This window comes from Saimiri boliviensis, chromosome 8 (genome assembly GCF_048565385.1).
Source record: "Saimiri boliviensis isolate mSaiBol1 chromosome 8, mSaiBol1.pri, whole genome shotgun sequence".
Taxonomy (NCBI): domain Eukaryota; kingdom Metazoa; phylum Chordata; class Mammalia; order Primates; family Cebidae; genus Saimiri; species Saimiri boliviensis.
Window position 1 is genome coordinate 10161032 of NC_133456.1, and position 22416 is coordinate 10183447.

Genomic DNA, 22416 nt, shown 5'->3' on the forward strand with positions numbered 1-22416 from the left:
TTGGTGGGAGTGTAAATTAATTCAACCATTGTGGAAGACAGTGTGGCGATTCCTCAAGGACCTAAAAATAGAAATCCCATTTGACCCAGCAATCCCATTACTGGGTATATATACAAAGGATTATAAATCATTCTACTATAAGGACACATGCACACGAATGTTCGTTGCAGCACTGTTTACAATAGCAAAGACCTGGAACCAACCCAAATGCCCATCGATGATAGACTGGATAGGGAAAATGTGGTATATATACACCATGGAATATTATGCAGCCATCAAAAACGATGAGTTCATGTCCTTTGTAGGGACATGGATGAACCTGGAAACCATCATTCTCAGCAAACTGACACAAGACTAGAAAATCAAACACCGCATGTTCTCACTCATAGGCGGGTGTTGAACAATGAGAACACATGGACACAGGGAGGGGAGCACTACACACTGGGGTCCATTGGGGGGAAATGGGGGAGGGACGGGGGGTGGAGAGGTGGGAAGAGATAGCATGGGGAGAAATGACAGATACAGGTGAGGGGAAGGAAGGCAGCAAACCACACTGCCAAATGTGTACCTATGCAACAATCTTGCATGTTCTTCACATGTACCCCAAAACCTAAAATGCAATAAAAAAAAAAAGAAAAAAAAAAGAAATGCAAGAGGTAGTAGAGAGGGGAATCTCATTATTAACTACAATTTGATATTTATCTGGAAAACAACAGAAAATCCGGAGTGAAACTAGGAACTGGATCCACAAATCTGAATAAATAAGACACATGAAGTTCTTAAACAAAGAAAACATATTAAATTCTAAGAGTCTCCTTTACCCTCCAACCTTTAGTGCATATTCAAGCCCAGGTTTCTTCTGGTTATTTTTCTTCCATGTTTCCCTGTTGCAGAAGGATAAGAAACTACTTTGGAGAAATAATATTAGGATTGTTGCCATTTGTACAGACTGACAGACCCTTGGACATCTCTCTTGGTCTGGGCTCCCTATCACAGACAGTTGACAGAGCCATCAACCATTAAGGAAGAGTCTACTGCAGGCTTAAAGAGTGAAGTGAGGCCAGGTACTGTGGCTCATGCCTGTAATCCCAGTGTTTTGGGAGACCAAGATGGGTGGATTACTTCAGGTCAGGAGTTTGAGACCAGCCCAGCCAACATGGTGAAATCCCGTCTCTATTAAAAATACAAAAAATTAGCCAGGTATGGTGGTGTGCATCTGTAATCCCAGCTCAAGAGGTTCAGGCAGGAGAATTGCTTAAACTGGGGAGGCGCAGGTTGCAGTGAGCCAAGATTGTGCCCCTGTACTCCAGCCTGGACGACAGAATGAGACTATCTCAAAAAAGAAAACAAAACAAAAAACAGTGAAGTGACATCAAGGAAATAAATGTCCCAATGAACCAGCAATACACTGGAAAATCCCTTTACAAAGCCATAAAAACATATGACTCTACCTGCAACATGTATCAACCATTCAGACTTTCACATCCACTGGAATATACATTAAGCAGCAACTGGAAATAAACTTTTTAAAATAAAGGCTGGGCCAGGCACAGTGGCTCACGCCTAATCCCAGCACTTTGGCAGGCCGAGGCAGGAGGATCACAAGGTCAGGAGTTTGAGATCAGCCTGGCCAACATGGTGAAAACCCGTCTCTACTATAAATACTAAAATTAGCTGGGCGTGGTGGCGGGCTCCTGCAATCCCAGCTATTCAGGAAGCTGAAACCAGAAGGCAGAAGTTGTAGTAAGCTGAGATCACACCACCATACTCTAGCCTGGGCAAAAGAGTGAGACTCCATCTCAAATAAATAAATAAATAAATAAATAAATAAATGAGGCCAAGAGTTGAGACCAGCCTGGACAACATGGTAAAACCCTGTCTCTGCAAAAAAAAAAAAAAAAAAAAAAAAAAAAAAAAAAAAAAAAATTAACTAGGCCAGGAGTGGGCTCACACCTGTAATCCTAGCACTTTGGGAGGCCAAGCTAAAAGGATTGCTTGAGCCCAGGAGTTCAAGAGCAGCCTGGGCAACATAGAGAGACTCTATCTCCATTTTTAAAAAATGTTTAAAAAGCCTGTAATTCCAGCACTTTGGGAGGCCGAGGTGGGTAGATTATTTGCAGTCAGAAGTTCAAGACCAAACTGGCCAACATAGTAAAACCCAGTCGCTACTGAAAACACACACACACACACACACACGCACACACACGCACACACACAAAAATTAGCCAAGTATGGTGGCACATGCCTGTAATCCCAGCTACTTGGGAGCCTGAGGTAGGAAAATCACTTGAACCGGGAGGCAGAGGTTGCAGTGAGCCAAAATCACTCCATTACACTCCAGCCTGGGCAAATGAGTGAGAATCCATATCAAAATAAAATAAAGTAAATAAATAATTTTTTCTTTTAATTTTAAAAATTAGCTGGGCATGGTGATGCACCCCTGTCATCTCAGCTACCTGACAGGCTAAGGTGGGAGGATCACCTGAGCCTGGGGGGCTACAGTGAGTCATGATCACACCACTAAACTCCAGTCTAGGCAACCCTGGGTGAGACCCTGTCTCAAAGAAAAAGAATGAATGAGTGAAAGAAAAACCATTACATAAGGAAAATCAATCCCAGAGGCATCAAATTTTGAACCTCTACCTTTAATAACAGACCCCAAAGGTGTTAACACCCAACATTCCCTACCATTCCAAAAGAACACAGAAAGCTAAGCACAGATATCAGGAGAAAAGAAAAAGAGGGGGATGAAAAACCAAATCTAAAATGTCTCACAACATGTCATGGGTCCTCTAACATGTTATAAACAAAAAAGCACTAGCTTCTCCTCACTTGCAGGTTGGTTTGAAGACAAAGTCACGGAGCTGTTTTCCAACAGCCAAATCTCAGTGTTCTATAATAATAACCAGTTCTTGCACTCATATTCCACTATTCAACATACAAAGGTCAATATCAAGGAGGAAACAATGCCCTGACTTATTGTAGCAAAGCCAAAAATAACTTTAACTCCCCCATCCACTCCCTATCCTGTTAATCTCACCTTTGTAAAAGATCTCATCCTCTTCCTAGGCTTTTACCTATCCCTCTTCAATCTGCCTACAAATCCAGTTAAGTCACCAAGTCCTATAATATCCAATGCAACAAGTCTGACCATTTACTCCTCCTGTGTGGTTAACTGACCCAAACAGTTCCAATCCTCATTACTATTTCCCATAAAGTTCTACTACAGACCTAATTGATCCTCCCTGTCTATAGGCCATGTCTTTGATACCGTGCTAGAGTAACATTCCTAAAGTCAAAAGTCTGATGGATGCTCCTCAGTAAAAGCACCATCAATTCCGTGTTGACTATAAAACAAATTCTAAACTACTCCATGATCTGACCGCAGGTCATCTCTCCAGTCTCACTCTGGTGATCCCACTAATGTGTCCAGTGCATTAACAATTAAGACAGCTCTTCATTCCTTAGCATTTGCCATACTTTCCCTTCTACTTTGACTTATTCATGCTGTTACTTCTAACTGTACTTCCATCTCTGCTCAACAATATCAGCAATCACCTTCTTCCCTCAAAGCACAAACTAGGAAGGAAAGCGAACATATCACAAGAAAGGGAATTATAAAAATCTGTGGTCTCAGAAGCAGCATTGGTTTGAAAAAGGAGCACTGCCTTGAAGACCAAAAGTCCAGCTTTGCCACTTTCTTGCTAAGTAAGCCATTTACCTTTACGGGCCTCAGTTTCCCCATCTGTAAAATGTATCTACCCTACCTAACATATAAGATTACCCAGACAATTAAGTATGGGCCAGGCACAGTGGCTCACACCTATAATCCCAGCATTTTGGGAGTCTGAGGTGGGCAGATCATCTGAGGTCAGGAGTTTGAGACCAGCCTGGCCAACACAGTAAAACTCTGTCTCTATTAAATACAAAAAATTAACCAGGCATGGTGGTACATGCCTGTAATCCCAACTACTACTCGGGAGGCTGAGGTGGGAGAATTGGTTGAACTTAGGAGGCAGAGGTTGCAGTGAGTCGAGATCGCACCACTGCACTCCAGCCTGGGTGACAGAGCAAGACTCTGTCTCAAAAAAAAAAAGAAAGAAAGAAAGAAAGAAAGACAATTAAGTATGATAAAGTATGTCAAAATGCTTGTGGGGGAACGGAGCTGAAGCTTATAGGGAAAATTATACCTTTAAATGCTTACATAGAAAAAAATCTAAAAATTAATGAGCTATACACATTCTTAAGAAGTCTAAAAGAAAGCTTTAAATGCTTACATAGAAAAACATCTGAAAATTAATGAGCTGTGCACATTCTTAAGAAATCTGAAAGGCAAAATAAACCCAAAAGAAATAGAAAATTTTAAAATAGAAGTTACAAAGAAAACAAACACAATACACCAAAGCCAAAAGACAGTTTGTGAAAAGAATAAGATTGTTCACATGCTTGTATAAACTATGACAAACAATATAAAAGCAAGCTATGGTTATCCAATACAGATGAAACTTCAAACAGAAAGGACTGAAGCAAGTTTCCTTTGTGAAATGGTTTTTCAGATCTCAGTACTATTGACATTGGGGCCAGATAATTGTTGGGGCTGGGGCTGTTCAATACATTGTAGGGTGCTTAGTTGCATCCTCAGCCTCTTTCCACTAGATGACAGTAGCATCCCCACCCTCCCCCCAAGAATCCTGACAATGTCTTCACACATTATAAACTGTCCCCTAAGAAGCAAAATCATACCAGGTTGAGAACCACTGCTCTAAGAAAACAAAAGGGCCACATCACACTACACCAACTAAGACTAGATTATTCATTGCTATTTTTTTCTTTTTGTTTTCTTTTGTTTTGAGATGGAGTTTGCTCTTGTTGCCCATGCTGGAGTGCAATGGTGTGATCTCGGCTCATCACAACCTCCGCCTCTCAGGTTCAAGCAATTTTCCTGCCTCAGCCTTCCGAGTAGCTGAGATTACAGGCATGCGTCACCACACCCGGCTAATTTTGTATTTTTAGGAGGGATGGGGTTTCTCCATGTTGGTCAGGCTGGTCTCGAACTCCCGACCTCAGGTGATCCGCCCACCTCAGCCTCCCAAAGGGCTGGAATTACAGGTGTGAGCCACCGCACCCAGCCTTCACTGCTATTCTCTTTTTTTTTTTTTTTTTTTTTTTTTTTTGAGACGGAGTTTCGCTCTTGTTACCCAGGCTGGAGTGCAATGGCGCGATCTCGGCTCACCGCAACCTCCGCCTCCTGGGTTCAGGCAATTCTCCTGCCTCAGCCTCCTGAGTAGCTGGGATTACAGGCACGTGCCACCATGCCCAGCTAATTTTTTGTATTTTGAGTAGAGACGGGGTTTCACCATGTTGACCGGAATGGTCTCGATCTCTTGACCTCGTGATCCACCCGCCTCAGCCTCCCAAAGTGCTGGGATTACAGGCTTGAGCCACCGCGCCCGGCTTAACTGCTATTCTTAATGGTAAAATAGCTGGCTGCTTTGCCCATGACTATGGGATGGCAACAAGGACAAGACTAAAGAAATAGGCAGGTCTGGGATTTTTCAGGAAAATTGCAGACTGCTCAACATGAGAGGAAAAGAAAAGCTTTAAGAGGTAAAATAGGGTCAAAGTCACCACAAGTAACAGAAGTTTCATTTTTACTTTTGTGGCTCTTAACACTGTAGTCAAATATAAAAAATGGTTCTTGAGTCAAATTCCAAGAAGTCAGTTAACCTAGCAAAGCACAGCAGGACATAGCGCCTAATGAAATGTTTATCACTCTGAACTTTAATAAAAATAAGTTATTTCAAAATTTTTAAAAAGTATTAATGTGATAATTGCGTAAATATTCTTTTTAAAAACCCAAATTTAATCTGTCACAGGAGTAATATTTTTAAAAACCAATTGCACAGCTACACTATTCTGAGACAAATCATAATTAAATGATTGCCATTTCTAAATAAATAATAAAGTCCACAGAAACCTATCATGTAATTTTTGAATAATTAAGAATTTTACAAGGAAAAGAGAATACCAAGAAGCCAACAGGGAAGATAGTGTGTATATCCATTATACTCACCAGAAGCATCTAAAATCCAATCTAAACCTGATGGGAGTTCTAGGGGTCTCTGTAAATAAAATTATGGGAACCCAAATGATGAAAAGCAAAAAGTGATGCTGATACCTAGGGACTCTAACATCATTTCAGGAACAGTAAGAGCCAAGTAAACATTACTGTCTTCCACTATTTCTGTTCATTCTACTTTCTAGAAATGAGACTCCAGGTGAAGAAGCTAGCAATGGACAGCAAATGCTATTAAAGGGGATAAAAGTCAATGGTCATTTTCCTGCAGAAATGGAGCAGAGATTTCTGGACAGTATAAAGGAGGGTAAATGGACTCCCAAGCCATATGACAGCTGTTAGGATGAATGAGAAATGAAGATAGTAAATATCAGCAAAGACAGAATCAGTGCTCATCCTCCTGGAATCTGGGGAATGGTAGGAGTACATTTTCCTACATTAATTCAGATTCAAGGAATTAGATGATCTAATGCAACGTTCAGTTCCACTAGGGGGTCTGCTATGAACAGACAAAAACCCTATTCCTCAGTCAGCAGGAAGCTTACCAACAACTAAATCCTATGCCGTAAAAGGCTGGAATTAATTGAGAAGCCCTGTAGCTGGCCAAATGACCTAACATTAGAATGAACATTAAAAGAAAAAGTCCAATGCCTTTCAAGGAGCTGAGGAAAAAGAAGGAGTGAGCTGAGCAAACCAAATAGAAGGCATCAAAAGGGGGTCTACCGGTTATGGTGATGTGGTGCCCTCCCAGTAGGAGCAGTTTATGGTCACTGGAATGGCCAAGAGGTAGAGCAGCACTGCAGGAAATGCAGTGAGCTTTCTGAAATTGTGAACCTGCCTGAGAATCTCTGCCCAGACAATTCCCCCACATACACACAAGCAGAATTGTAACGTATAATTTCAGAAAACTTACAGACCACTCACAGTTACCCTCATGTCTACCTGAAGAGCCCATGGCCTCCTGACTGCAAAGTCTTACCACAGGGACTCTGACACTGACTCCTCCATGACCTGGGCAAGTATGCAACATTCTATAATCTCTGGACCTGAGTCCATACATCCATCAAAGACGAGCTAACAGCTAAAGGTTCTTCCAGCAATAAAACAAAGCTTATGTAGAGGAACAATAATCTGTTTCCTAGGAATGAACATCTAAGTTCATTGCAACTCAGTTCCTAGCCTACGTCTTCTTACTATGGATGGCCTAAGAAATCCAACTGGAAACACCAAGATCTCCCAACAAAAATTCCATTGAAGGAAAATATAAGGCAACCTCTGTCACTCAATAGAGCTCACTTACCATCCAGCAGGTCTTCTTCATCATCCTTGTCACACTCCTCCACTGCCACCTCCTCCTCCTCCTCCTCCTCTTCCGCATCCTCCAGCTCCACGTCCGGGTCCAGGTCTGGATCGCTCCCTGAGGCAGATTCGTCTGACATGGCTCCCAGAGGTCCTCAGTGGGCATTACCGACTCATGGTCCACTGCAGGGGTGCTAGGAGGAGGACAAGAGGCATTAGAATCACCAAGGGTTTTGCTTAGGAGCACAAGTCTTTCAAAGCCAGCTGGGCATAGTGGTTCATGCCTGTAATCCCAGCACTTTGGGAGGCCAACACAGGTGGATCACTTGTGGTCAGGAGTTTGAGACCAGCCTGGCCAACATGGTGAAACCCCGTCTCTTCTAAAAATAAAAGTTAGCAACGCATGGTGGCACACACCTGTAATCCCAGCTACTCGGGTGGCTGCAGCATGCAAATTACTTAAACAGGGGAGGTAGAGGATGCAGTAAGCCAAGATGGCACCACTGTACTGCAGCCTGAGCAATGAAGTGAGACTCTGACTCCAAAAGAAAAACAAAGGAAAAAAAAATGCTGAACATGAATTCCCTGGAACTTCTCTAAGCAAGGCAAGCTAACCATACCCAAATCACAATCTTCCCTATGAGTATACTGGCCCTGAAACAAGTTTTCATGACTCTGTGTAGCTCAAACATCTCTTGGCTATTTTGAAAAGAAAATCTTATGGCCGGACGCGGTGGCTCAAGCCTGTAATCCCAGCACTTTGGGAGGCCGAGGCGGGTGGATCACGAGGTCAAGAGATCGAGACCATCCTGGTCAACATGGTGAAACCCCGTCTCTACTCAAAATACAAAAAATTAGCTGGGCATGGTGGCGCATGCCTGTAATCTCAGCTACTCAGGAGGCTGAGGCAGGAGAATTGCCTGAACCCAGGAGGCGGAGGTTGTGGTGAGCCAAGATCGCGCCATTGCACTCCAGCCTGGGTAACAAGAGCGAAAGTCCGTCTCAAAAAAAAAAAAAAAAAAAAAAAAAAATCTTAAACTAACAATAACAGTAAAACTATAAACTTTGAAATTCCCATTTGTTTATTCCTTCCTGCATCAACTGTTTCCTGAGCACCAACTCTCTATATCTATATATATCTATACATATAAATATATATGTATACAGAGAGTCCCCAACCTTCAATGGTTTAACTTAACAATTATGCAAAAATGACACACAATTCAGTAGAAACTTAACAATTATGCAAAAATGACACACAATTCAGTAGAAACTGTACTTCAAATTTTAAATGTTTCCCAGGCTAGTGACATACAGAACTATACTCTCTGGCAATGCTGAGCAGTGGCAACGAGCTGAGGTTCCCAGCCTGCCATGCTATCATGAAGTGTGCAGTTTACTGTGCTGCCAGATGACTTTGACTGTAAACAATGTAAGTGTTCTTTATTTTATTTATTTATTTTTAGACAAAGTCCAGCTCTGTTGGCCAGGCTGGAGTGTGGGTGGAATGCAGTGGCACAATCATGGCTCACTGTAGCCTCAAATTCCTGGGTTCAAGCAATCCTAAGGAGGTTCGGCCTAAAACCTCCTGACTAGCTAGGAAGACAGGCACATATAACCATGCCTGGCTAAGACAGTGTTAAGTGTTCTGAGCACCTTTAAGGTAGTTTAGGCCAAGCTATGATGTTGAGTAGGTTAGGTGCATTAAAGAGACTTTCAACTTACAATACTTTCAACTTACAATGCATTTATCAGGATGTAACCCCATTGTACATGAAGGAGCAGCTGTATATAATCCCAGGTGCTAGTCTAGGGTTTGGGAACACAGCAGGAAACAGAACAAAGCATGTAAGGAGTGCCCAGGGCTGGTGTGTGCCAGGAGGAGCTGCTAATTTATACAGGGAGGTCAGTGAAATTCTCACTGAGCAGAAACCAAAAGGAAGGAAGGGAGCCACACAGATATCTGGAGGGAGTATGTTCCAGGTAGAGTGAGCACTAGCAGCAGAACAGGAATGGCTGGGAGTACTCAGGAGCTGAAGTATGTTTTACTCAAGTTATTCATTCATCGGCATTCAGTCCTTCATTTGCCAACCTGCCATACCATACCTACCATGTGTCAGGCACTATGCATGTCTGTCTGTCTCTCTTATCACTTTACTATTAGCTATAAAGGCCATTCCTTCTTGAGGGTAAAATAAAATAAAATAAAATTATGGTAAAGAGATGGCTAGTTGGGTAGCTCTGCGATAAACTACATACAGCAAAATGTTAACTTATGAATTCAGTGACCAATTTTTCAGTATATTTCCAATTTTCTTTCTTTTTTTTTTTGAGATACAGTCTCACTCTGTCACCCAGGCTAGCATGCAGTGGTGCAATCTCAGTTCACTGCAACCTCCACCTCCAGGGTTCAAACGATTCTCCTGTCTCAGCCTCCTGAGTAGCTGTTATAGGTATGCGTCACCACACCCAGCTAATTTTTATATTTTTAGTAGAGATGGAGTTTCATCATGTTTGCCAGGCTGGTCTCGAACTCCTGACCTCAGGTGATCCTCCCACCTCAGCCTCCCAAAGTGCTGGAATTACAGGCATGAGCCACTGTGCCCAGCTTCCAATTTTCATAGTAAAATCACAGAAGAGGTAAATAATCTTTTATAAGACAAACTGCTGCAGATAAATACATCAACAATCAGACCATCCTCAAATTCCTATCTCCCAAAATAAAAACTGAGATACAAATCTCTAATTATTTAACATAAAATATACTGCAGAACTGCAATCTCTTAAGTTTCAGATAATTTGAAACATAACATCCATCTTCTCCCGAACAGACAGAAAAGAAAAAAAGGAAAGCAAATTAGATTATTTAGAGTTTTAGAAAACTAAAACTTAGGGCCGTTCAGAGTTAGAAATAATAGGAATCAAGAGTGTGTGTGGCTGGATGTGGTGGCTCATGCCTGTAATTCCAGCACTTTGGGAGGCCAAGGTGGGCGGATCACCTGAGGTCAGGAGTTCGAGACCAGCCTGGCCAACATGGTGAAACCCGTCTCTACTAAAAATATAAAACTTAGCCAGGCATGGTGACTGGCACCTATAATCCCAGCTACTCAGGAAGCTGAGGCAGGAAAATCACCTGAAGCTGGGAGGTAGAGGTTGCAGTGAGCCAAGATCATGCCATTGCACTCCAGCCTGGGGGACAACAGCAAGACTCCATCTTGAAAAAAAGTGTGTGTGTGTCCAGATGGTTCATGTACTTAGCCTCTCAAGACAAAATAAAAACCAGCTGTGAAATGATCTAATAATAAAATTTAAATTTTTGCATTAATAACTCACTTCCAAAAACATCTGCAAAGGGCATTAAGGGACAGGGAGAAATGTGATTGGCAAATACAAATTCATATCTAATGCTGAGCTACCATTCACTTAGTGACCTGGCAGATTTCAAATCTCTGTAAAAATGACTACCCTGGGCCGGGCGCAGTGGCTCAAGCCTGTAATCCCAGCACTTTGGGAGGCCGAGGCGGGTGGATCACAAGGTCAAGAGATCGAGACCATCCTGGTCAACATGGTGAAACCCCGTCTCTACTAAAAATACTAAAAATTAGCTGGGCATGGTGGCACGTGCCTGTAATCCCAGCTACTCAGGAGGCTGAGGCAGGAGAATTGCCTGAACCCAGGAGACGGAGGTTGCGGTGAGCCGTGATCGCGCCATTGCACTCCAGCCTGGGTAACAAGAGCGAAACTCCGTCTCAAAAAAAAAAAAAAAAGACTACCCTGAAAAGAAAAAAAAGAAGAAATGACTATCCTGTGTTGCTGGTTCATTTAATAGGTTTTAGAAAGGAAGTAGAAAATCAATTAGCTATCAACAACTTTGGAAGTAAAATTTACTTCTTAATATTTGTAGTGAAATTTATTTCTGAATGTTAGTATATTCATTAGTAACTACTACGTATTTGGAAGTCAATGATTGTAATCAGCATAACCCCTCTCTTTCATCCTAGACTCCTTGAGATAAGAGTGTTTTGGCCAGGCATGGTAGCTCATACCTGTAATCCCAGCAATTTGGGAGGTCTAAGTGGGTGGATCATCTGAGGTCAGGAGTTCAAGACCAGCCTGACCAACATGGTGACACCCCATCCCTACTAAAAATACAAAAAATTACCTGGGCGCAGTGGCACATGCCTCTAATCCCAACTGCTTGGGAGGCTGAGGCAGGAGGATCGCATGAACCAGGAGGCAGAGGTTCTAGTGATCTGAGACCAAACCATTGCACTCCAGCCTAGGCAACAAGAGTGAAACTCCATCTCAAAAAAAAAAAGTATTTTCTCTGCAGTGTGCTTGGCTGATTTTAGAGAACCATTTTTAATTAGCAAGTACTTTTAGGTAATCTGAATGCCTGTCATCCTAGAGAAGAAATTGTATGGTGGCAACAGAGAGAGACTCCTCAAAAAAAAAAAAAAAAGAAAAAGAAAAAACAGACAACAGACCCTAGTGTGTGGTGCACACCTATAATCCTAGCACTTTGGGAATTCAAGATAGGAGGACTGTTTGGCCCAAGAGTTCAAGATCCAGCCTGGGCAACACAGCAACGCCCCACATCTGCAAGATATATAAAAACTAGCTGGGCATGGTGGTGTGCAACTGTAGTCCCAGCTATTTGGGAGACGGGACTGGGAAGATCATTTGAGTGCAGGCAACAAGTGAAAATCGCAGGGGAAAAGCTGGCCTTGGGGTGCAGCAGCAGTCAACTGTATTCTGTCTCTAAGGGGCTCCGCCTTCACACACACATACCTCCATGTGGGCATGGCCTTTCAGAACACAAGGCAGCCTTGATTCAGTACTCAGCTCTTAGGTAGACACACATGGTTGGTGATGTAGGGGGAGGGGGGAGTGATAAAGAAAATAATCCATCTCCCTCATTTGCTCCTCATTCTATGCAAAACACTGCTTCAGTCTCCAGTGACAAGGGGCTCTGTCTCTAATACCAGAAACCAGGAGAGCAATATTGGGTATGCTGCACCTTAATGGGGACCCATGTTCCTACAGAGCAAATTCTGGAAATCAAATTATATTTCAATGAAACTGGAGAACTAGCTATTTAAAGGAACTCTAAAGAAGACCACTCTGGGGAGAGAGATCCAAGATGGCTGATCACTAGCAGCTCAGGATTGTAGCTCCCAGTGAAAACGCAGAGAACAAGAGGACGCCACACTTTTAGATGAATTCTTGTTGCTCACGCGCCAGGAGATTCCCAGCGGAGGAGCCCCACGGGTCACCAGCGCGACTCTTGTGACCGGCAAGGCGGTTTTGCCGGCGCATCGGAGCGTCAGTTCTTGGTGCAGTCAGAAAAGCACCATCAATCTTAATGCTGACTTGGCGCAGTGGGTTGCTCAGATTTTGGCGCTGAGAATCAGCAAGTTGGACGTCCACTCAGAAATCCAATTACAAAGACAGTAATTATAAAGACCACAGATGGATAAATCTACAACGAAAGGAAGAAAACAGCCAAAAAAGGCTGAGAATACCCAAGATCAGAACACCTCTCCCTCGGCAGGGGATCACAGTTCCTCATCAGCAACGGAACAAGGCTTGATGGAGAACGAGTGTGTTCCAATTACAGAAGCAGGCTTCAAAAGGCGGATAATAAGAAACTTCTGTGAATTAAAAGAACTTGTTCTAACCTAATCCAAAGAAACTAAGCACTTTGAAAAAAGGTTTAACGAAATGTTAACAAAGAATACACAATGTAGAGAGGAATATAAGTGAATTGATGGAGCTGAAAAACACAATACGAGAACTTCATGAAGTATGCACAAGTTTTAACAGCCGAATTGATCAAGCAGAAGAAAGGATATCAGAGGTCGAAGACCAACACAACGAGAAGACAAGATTAGAGAAAAAAGGATAAAAAGGAATGAGCAAAGTCTCCAAGAAATATGGGACTATGTGAAAAGACCTAACCTACGCTTGATAGGTGTACCTGAATGTGACAAAGAGAATGAATCCAAGCTGGAAAATACGCTTCAGGATATTATTCAGGAAAATTTTCCCAACCTAGTAAGGCAGGATAATATTCAACTCCAGGTAATACAGGTAACACCACAAAGATATTCCTCAAGAAGAGCAACTCCAAGGCACATAATCGTCAGATTCACCAGGGTTGAAATGAAGGAGAAAATACTAAGGGCAGCCAGAGAGAAAGGTCAGGTTACTCACAAAGGGAAGCTATCAGACTTACAGCAGATCTCTCAGCAGAAACCCTACAAGCCAGAAGAGAGTGGGGACCAATATTCAACATCCTTAAAGAAAAGAACTTTCAACCAAGAATTTCACATCCAGCCAAACTAAGCTTCATAAGTGAAGGAAAAATAAAGTTTTTTTGTGAACAAGCAAGCACTCAGAGATTTCATCATCACCAGGCCTGCTTTACAAGAGCTTCTGAAAGAACCACTACACATAGAAAGGAACAAACAGTATCAGCCTTTCTAAAAAATACCAAAAAGTAAAAAGCATCAATATAATGAAGAATTGGCCGGGCGCGGTGGCTCAAGCCTGTAATCCCAGCGCTTTGGGAGGCCGAGGCGGGTGGATCACGAGGTCAAGAGATCGAGACCATCCTGGTCAACACGGTGAAACCCCATCTCTACTAAAAATACAAAAAATTAGCTGGGCATGGTGGTGCGTGCCTGTAATCCCAGCTACTCAGGAGGCTGAGGCAGGAGAATTACCTGAACCCAGGAGGCGGAGGTTGCAGTGAGCCGAGATCGCGCCATTGCACTCCAGCCTGGGTAACAAGAGCAAAACTCTGTCTCAAAAAAAAAAAAAAAAAGAAATACATAGTGAGTTTCACCCCCTCAATTCACAAAGGAAGACAAGAGTCTCACATGAACCAAATTTGTTTCCGATGCACTGTTTTCCATATTTTAATTAACAATAAAACTGATCATGAGTATTGGGAGAAAAGTGATAGGGACAGGAGGCAGGGAAATTCTAGGCAAAAGAGAGCAGTTCCCCAGCAAGGGCCCCACCCTCAAGCCTGGAACCATGGCCCAAAGTGAGAACTTACTTCCTTTTCCCACTCAAATGTTGCCTTTTCCAAAACCAGCCATGGCCCATCCTGCCCCACATCCTACACCCATAAAAACCCCAGGCTCAGCCAGCAGAGAGGGGAAGCAAGTGTGCATTAGAAACTATGGCTGGCCGGGCACGGTGGCTCAAGCCTGTAATCCCAGCACTTTGGGAGGCCGAGGCGGGTGGATCACGAGGTCAAGAGATCGAGACCATCCTGGTCAACATGGTGAAACCCCGTCTCTACTAAAAATACAAAAAATTAGCTGGGCATGGTGGCACGTGCCTGTAATCCCAGCTACTCAGGAGGCTGAGGCAGGAGAATTGCCTGAACCCAGGAGGCGGAGGTTGCGGTGAGCCGAGATCGCGCCATTGCACTCCAGCCTGGGTAACAAGAGCGAAACTCCGTCTCACAAAAAAAAAAAAAAAATAGAAACTATGGCTGGATGTCAGAGAAAAGTGGCTTGACTTCAGAGGGACAGTTTGATGGTGTAGCTTTGGAGAGGAGTCTGGCCAGGGACGGCCAGACTCCAGAGGAAGATTACAGTCCTGCTCTGTCTGCTTTTCAGCTCCCCTTCTGGCTGAGAGCCACTTTCATCAGCAATAAAATCCCCACCTTCAATTCGTTCGTGTGATCTGATTCCTTCTGGACACCAAACAAGAACTCAGGTGCTATGAGGGTGGCTACAAAAGGCTGTCACATTGACCCTCCATTGAGCTGTTAACACTTAAGCTATCCACAGATTGCAAACCTAAAAGGGCACTGTAACACTTCCTCTGAGGCTTCAGGGCTCGCAGACACCCTCCCCCTAGATCCTGCCACAAGGCCAATAAAGAGTTTGCTATTGCCAGAACCCAAATGCAGTTTCCCTAGCTCCTGCACCCACTCACTTGTGCTCCCCCTCCCACAATGAGTAGAGCTCTGAGTGAAGGGAGTTCACCCCTGCTGGCCCCCATGCACTCCAGTTCCCACCCATGAGGGGGTCAGGGAAATATTCTGCTTCAAAAATAGAAGAACCAATGAAGATCATTAGTGTCTAAGCAGTTCAAAATACATGCAAAGTCTAACCATCAGCAGTCTATCTCCTCTTCCTCAGCCAACATACCCCCGGGGCTACCAAACCTATTAGTTGCTACTAAAATGCACAGGAATTAAATTATGCAAATGAGTTACATTCAAATATAATCCTTTTCCTCTCAAGGAAGTAGCAACTTTCCCTAGAATGCCATAAAAAAGTCAGGATCAGAATGAGAATTAGAAGACAAGGATCCTGGGATTAACTGTGTATACCTCAACATATATGTGAAATAATCCTCCAAAAACTGTTTCAGATTGGAAGAGACTAAATGCAATGTGGGATCCTGGGTTAGATCCTGGACGGGGGCGTGGGGCAGGGAGGAGCGTGGGGGAGAAAAGAGCTATAAAGGCCTAGGAGAAAAAATAGCTGGGGACAATTGATGCCACTGAGTATAGACATGAATCAGAAAATAGTATTGTATCAATATTATATTTCCTGATTTTCAGAACTGGTCTGTGGTTATGTAACAGAAGGTCCTGAGGAAATACATAATGATGTATCTATGAATGAAATAATAAAGTATTTAGTGGTGAAAATAAATAACTTTCTAAAACACAATTACAAGAAAGAAGATAAATATATCTGTTCCTAGTTCTCCAAAGATTTAAACACTTAACAAGTCCCAAAATATCCCATTTCAAAGTACAGATTTGGCCCAGGCGAGGTGGCTCACGTCTGTAACGCCAGCACTTTGGGAGGCCCAGGTGGGTGGATCACCTGAGATCAGGAATTCGATGCCAGCCTGGCCAACATGGCGAAACCTTGTCTCTACTAAAAATACAATAATTAGATCCAGTGGTGGTGCATGCCTGTAATCCCAGCTACTTGGAGCGTGAAGCAGGAGAATCACTTGAACCCAGGAGGTGGAGGTTGCAGTGAGCCAAGATTATGCCATTGCACTCCAGCCTGGGCAACAGAGCAAGACTCCATCTCAAAACAAAAAGGGATAGATTTGAAATATAACCTGACTGACTATTCTCTATAGTTAGTTAGTAACAAAGTTCCTTTCCTTTAAGACACAATGACTAGGGTTAAAAAGCATCCCTTCTGAAGGGGTTGGTCTCTTTCCTTCTTCCTCTGGGCCCAGCTGGAATCATCTCTGAGGCAAACGTCTCACTTGGCCTCTCTCTGGAAGGCTCTAGGCATGATCAATGACATAAATAAATGGTACTCCACAAGGAGGCAGAAATTGGACTCACCAGCTTTACCTCCTTCTATGTGTGGATGTGGCCCAGTTGTGAAGAATCTTGTAAAGAGACTTATGCATCCATCTAGATTACATATTTCACTATTACTTCATGGCCAAAGTTATTCTAACCTGTGCCAACTCTTTCCATTTTAGGCTCCTACACACGCGCACACACACACTTCAGCATTATGGAAATATGAGAGCTTAAGATTTGTATCATCGGCCGGGCGCGGTGGCTCACAAATCCCAGCACTTTGGGAGGCCGAGGCGGGTGGATCACGAGGTCAAGAGATCAAGACCATCCTGGTCAACATGGTGAAACCCTGTCTCTACTAAAAATACAAAGATTAGCTGGGCATGGTGGCGCACGCCTGTAGTCCCAGCTATTCGGGAGGCTGAGGCAGGAGAACTGCTTGAATCCAGGAGGCGGAAGTTGCGGTGAGCCAAGATCGCGCCATTGCACTCCAGCCTGAGTAACAAGAGTGAAACTCTGTCTCAAAAAAAAAAAAAAAAAGATTTGTATCATCTTTTTGTTGTTGTTTTTTGAGACAGAGTCTTGTTCTGTTGCCCAGGCTGAAGTGCAGTGGCGCAATCATAGCTGACTGCAACCTCTGCCTCCCAGGTTCAAGTAATTCATGTGCCTCAGTCTCCCAAGTAGCTGGGATTACACGGGTAAGCGACCAAACCCAGCTTTTTTTTTTTTTTTTTTTTTTTTTAAGATTCCAGCTGGGCACAGTGGTTCATGCTTGTAATCCCAGCACTTTGGGAGAACAACGCGGGTGGATCACGAGGTAAAGAGTTCAATCAAGACCAGCCCGGCCAATATGGTGAAACTCCATCTCTACTGAAAATACAAAAATTAGCGAGGTATGGTGGCGTGCACCTGTAGTCCCAGTTACTCAGGAGGCTGAGGCAGAAGAATCGCTCCACCCAGGCTGGAGTGCAATGGCGCAAGCTCAGCTCACTGCAGCCTCCTTCTTCCAGGTTCAGGCAATTTTCCTGTCTCAGCCTCCTGAGTAGCTGAGGTTACAGGTATCCACCACAACGCCTGGCTAGGCATCAGGCGTTTCACCATGATGGCCAGGCTGGTATCGAACTCCTGACCTCAAGTGACCCACCTGCCTCAGCCTCCCAAAGTGCTCAGATTATAGGCCTGAGCCACCATGCTTGGCCAGATTTATACCACTTCTAACAAGTCACGGTTACTTTTATATAGCGCTCTGTAAATCTCTCTCTAGTCTAATGCTGGATGTAAATACTGAAGAAAATAGTGATATGTGAATATTAGCAAAGATAGATTAGAAAGAAAGTGTACACTTCACCTAAAACCAAAATAGCAAAGTAGAAAAAAGGCTTTTATTTTTCGAGATGGAGTTTCGCTCTTTCGCCCAGGCTGGAGTGCAGTGGCGCAATCTCAGCTCATTGCAACCTCCAAAAAAGTCTTCTTTTAAACTAATACTCCTAAAACTTCTCTGGGGAAAAGCATATGGATTCTGGAAAAACACAGACTAAAGATTTTGCAAGTAAGAAGACCTGTAAAAAAAAACTCTATTCCCAAAAGTAAATAAATAAATAACAAAAAAAATAAAGTAAAAAAGGCCAGGCGCAGTAGCACGTGCCTGTAGTCCCAGCTACTCGGGAGTCTGAGGTCGGAGGATCACTTAAGCCCAGGAGTTCTGGGCTATAGTGTGCTATGCTGACCAGGTGTCCACACTAAGTTCGGCATCAATATGGTGACCTCCCAGGAGAGGGGGACTACCAGGATGTCTAAGGTGGGGTGAACCGGCCCAGGTCGGAAATGAAGCACATCAAAACTCCTGCGCTGATCAGTAGTGGGATCGCGCCTGTGAATAGCCACTGCACTCTAGCCTGGGCAACACAGGAAGATCCCATCTCTATAAATAAATAAATAAATAAATAAATAAAGTAAAAAAGAGAAAAACAAACCCCTACTCCTATAAGTGGAAAATAACAGATGTTAACGCTTGGGAAGAAAGGGCATCTGTCAGAGACTAGAAATGTCATGTTTACGTGCATGCATGCATGTGCATATGCCCAGCTATGCATGTCCCACCACTCATCAGATAAATAATCTATTCCAGGACAGGTGCAGTAGTTCACGCCTGTAATCCTAGCACTTTGGGAGGCCCAGGTATGCAAATCAGCTGAGGTCAGGAGTTTGAGACTGGCCTGGCCAACACAGTGAAATCCCATCTGTACTAAAAATATAAAAATTAGCTTGGCGTGGTGGTACACCTATAGTCCTGCTACTTGGGAGGCTGAGGCAGGAGAATCTCTTGAACCCAGGAGGCAGAGATTACAGTGAGCCCAGATCGCACCACTGCACTCCAGCCTGAACAACAGAGTAAGACTCTGTCTTTAAAAAAAAAAAAAAAAAAAAAAAAAAAGCAGCTATTCCACAGAGACAACGCCAAATTTCATTAGACACCACATAAGAAGTACAAAGACCAAAATAATTCATACGTGGACTTTATGGTCAGGAAATATTGTCACCGTAGAGGGAATGAGGGGCAAAGGTGGGGATAAGCTAAAAGCTTGAGGAAAAAAAATTTTTCTTGAGACGGAGTCTCGCTCCATGACCCAGTTTGGAGTACAGTGGTGCGATCTCAGGTCACTGCAACCTCTGCCTCCCAGGCTCAGCGATTCTCCTGCCTCAGCCTCCTGAGTTGCTGGGATTATAGGCTTACGCCACCACACCCAGCTAATTTTTGTATTTTTAGTAGAGACAGGGTTTCACCATGTTGGCCAGGATGGTCTCAATCTCCTGACCTTGTGATCTGCCCGCCTCGGCCTCCCAAAGTGCTGGGATTACAGGTGTGAGCTACTGCGTCCAGCAGATAAAATATTTTAATGGAAAAAGTGGCTGGCCTATATTTTGGAGAAAAAAAAAATGATGATCAAAGGGAAAGGCAGAAAGGCTAACTATTTAGTTCAAAGCCTACAAATTTTCTGGCAGAGCACGACGGCTTCCACCTGTAATCCCAACACTTTGGTAGGCCAAGGCAGGTGTATCACCAGAGATCAGGAGTTCAAGACCAGCCTGGGCAATATGGTAAAACGCCATCTCTTCTAAAAATACAAAAATTAGCTGGGCATGAAGGCGCGCATCTGTAATCCCAGCTACTCAGGAGGCTGAGGCAGGAGAATCACTTGAACCCAGGAGGTGGAGGTTGTAGCAACTGTGAACCAAGATTGCGCCACTGCACTCCAGCCTAGGCGACAAAGCAAGAGTCCATCTCAAAAAAAAACTACAGAAAGTAGCCAGGCACGGTGGCGGGTGCCTCTAATCCCAGCTACTCAGGAGGCTAAAGCAGGAAAATCCACTTGAACCTCAGAGTCAGAGACTGTAGTGGGCCAAGATCATGCCATTGCACTCCAGCCCAGGTGACAGGAGCAAAACTGTCTCAAAAAGAAATAAATTAAAGCCTATGCATTTTCTGCATCAAGACACCATGCCAATGACAAAACATTGATTCTTAAAAATAAAATTTTTCTAGGCGTGGTAGCTCACTCATGTAATCCCAGCACTTCGGGAGGCCGAGGTGGGCGGATTATGAGGTCAGGAGTTCATGACCAGCCTGGTCAACATGATGAAACCCCATCTCCCCTAAAAATATAAAAATTAGCCAGGCGTAGTGGCAGGCACCTGTAATCCCAGCTATTTGGAAGGCTGAGGCAGGAGAACTGTTTGAGCCTGAGGGGGCGGAGGTTGCAATGAGCTGAGACCAAGCCATTGCACTCCAGCCTGGGCAACGGGCAAGACTCCATCTCAAAAAAAAAAAAAAAAAAAAAAAAAAAAAAAAAAAGCAAGGCGCGGTGGCTCAAGCCTGTAATCCCAGCACTTTGGGAGGCCGAGGCAGGTGGATCACAAGGACAAGAGACCGAGACCATCCGGGTCAACATGGTGAAACCCCATCTCTACTAAAAAATACAAAAAATTAGCTGGGCATGGTGGCACATGCCTGTAATCCCAGCTATTGAGGAGGCTGAAGCAGGAGAATTGCCTGAACCCAAGAGGCGGAGGTTGTGGTGAGCCGAGATTGCGCCATTGCACTCCAGCCTGGGTAACAAGAGCGAAACTCCATCTCAAAAAAAAAAAATTAAAAAGGCTGGACACAGTGGCTCATGCCTATAATCCCAGCACTTTGGAGAATCACTTGAAGCCAGGAGTTTGAGAACAGCCTGGGCAACACAGTGAGATCCTGTCTTTATAAAAAACTAAAAAATCATCTGGGCATGGTGGTACACGTCTGTAGAACCAGTTACTCAGGAAGGTGAAGTGGAAGTATTTTGAGACCAGGAGGTCAAAGCTTCAGTGAACTGTGATCACATCACTGCATTCCAGCCAACAGAGCAAGACTGTCTTGAAAACACAGTAAACCAGTGTGGTGGCTCATGCCTATAATCCCAGCACTTTAGGAGGCTGAGGCGGACTGATCACAAGGTCAAGAGATGGAGACCATCCTGGCCAACATGGTGTAGCCCCATCTCTACTAAAAATACAAAAATTAGCTGGATGTGGCGGCATACGCCCAGCTTCTCGGGAGGCTGGACAGGAGAATCTCACTTGAACCTGGAAGGGGGAGGTTGCAGTGAGTCAAGATCACGCCACTGCACTCCAGCCTAGGCAACAGAGTGAGACTCCATCTCAAAAAGAAAGAAAGAAAGAAAGAAAAACAATACAATGAAAGAAATAATAAAACTTTAGCATATTTAAAGAAAATAATTAATTTAAAAGACACTGTGCCAGGCACTGTGATGCACAACTATATGCATCAAAGAAAAAAAACTCAGCTATGAACAAAAAGTAGTAAGACTATTTGACTCAAAAATAGAGAGAATCAACAAAAATATCATTTTTGGCATCAAAGAAGTCTACATCATTTTGTAAAAATAAATAAACTTAAAGCTGTCAGAACTTTAAATTATTCTGAGCCTTGAGAGGAATGTGGTTATGCTGCCTGAGTGACCTGGCATACAGCTATAACTTCTGGATGTTTTCTATAAATAATTAGGAAGACCAGGGGCACTAGAGCTAAGACCTTTCAGATTCCTGCCCCTCCTTATGGAGTAATAAAGTAATCTTGCTTGAAATGTAGCAATCTGTAACCAATCAAATGGCTGTGGATATGCACTGGTCCAGTAGGGAGTACCAGAAAATGTTATAATCCTGCTAGAACTTCTTTGTCTCTACCTATATAAGTGGAACCTTAACTCCTCCACTTTGGAATGCTGACCCCATTTGTTTGGACTGTTGCCAGATGGTCATCCTCAAGCTTCACACTCAAATATTTAACTCCATACTTAATCATATCCTCTGAAATGCATTATTTAAGGTTGATAATTTGAATAAACACCAAATTAAATCTAATCATAATATAAAATCACATCCCTAATACAAAAATGAAAGATAGCACTACAGTCCCCACCAGGAAATTTACAATGCATTTTCTTCCCTAATTGCATGAAACATTCTGCCTGCACACGCCTACACTCTCCAACCTGGTACCCTGCTGCTCAAGGATACTCATTCATCCTGGAGCAGTTAAGAGTACCATGTAGGTCTGCATGGTTTCTAACCATGGGGCCGCAGCCTGGAATTAAACCCCAAATCTCTTTCTCACCAGCGCTCACTGTGTCAACCCATAGCAGTTGGCAACCACTGTCTCAGACAATCAAGTTGA

General features: G+C 43.5%; 1 protein-coding gene across 3 annotated transcripts in view; it reads right to left on the minus strand.

The window, feature by feature from the left end:
- The window catches only part of RAD54L2 (RAD54 like 2), a 116840-nt gene that overhangs the window by 67701 nt on the left and 26723 nt on the right, over window positions 1-22416 (minus strand). For all 3 annotated transcript variants that reach the window (XM_039477193.2, XM_074403769.1, XM_074403768.1), the window contains one exon: window positions 7377-7569. In XM_039477193.2, coding sequence (XP_039333127.1) covers window positions 7377-7515 — 139 coding nt within the window. In that variant the 5' untranslated portion in view covers window positions 7516-7569. The remainder of the gene's footprint in view (window positions 1-7376; window positions 7570-22416) is intronic.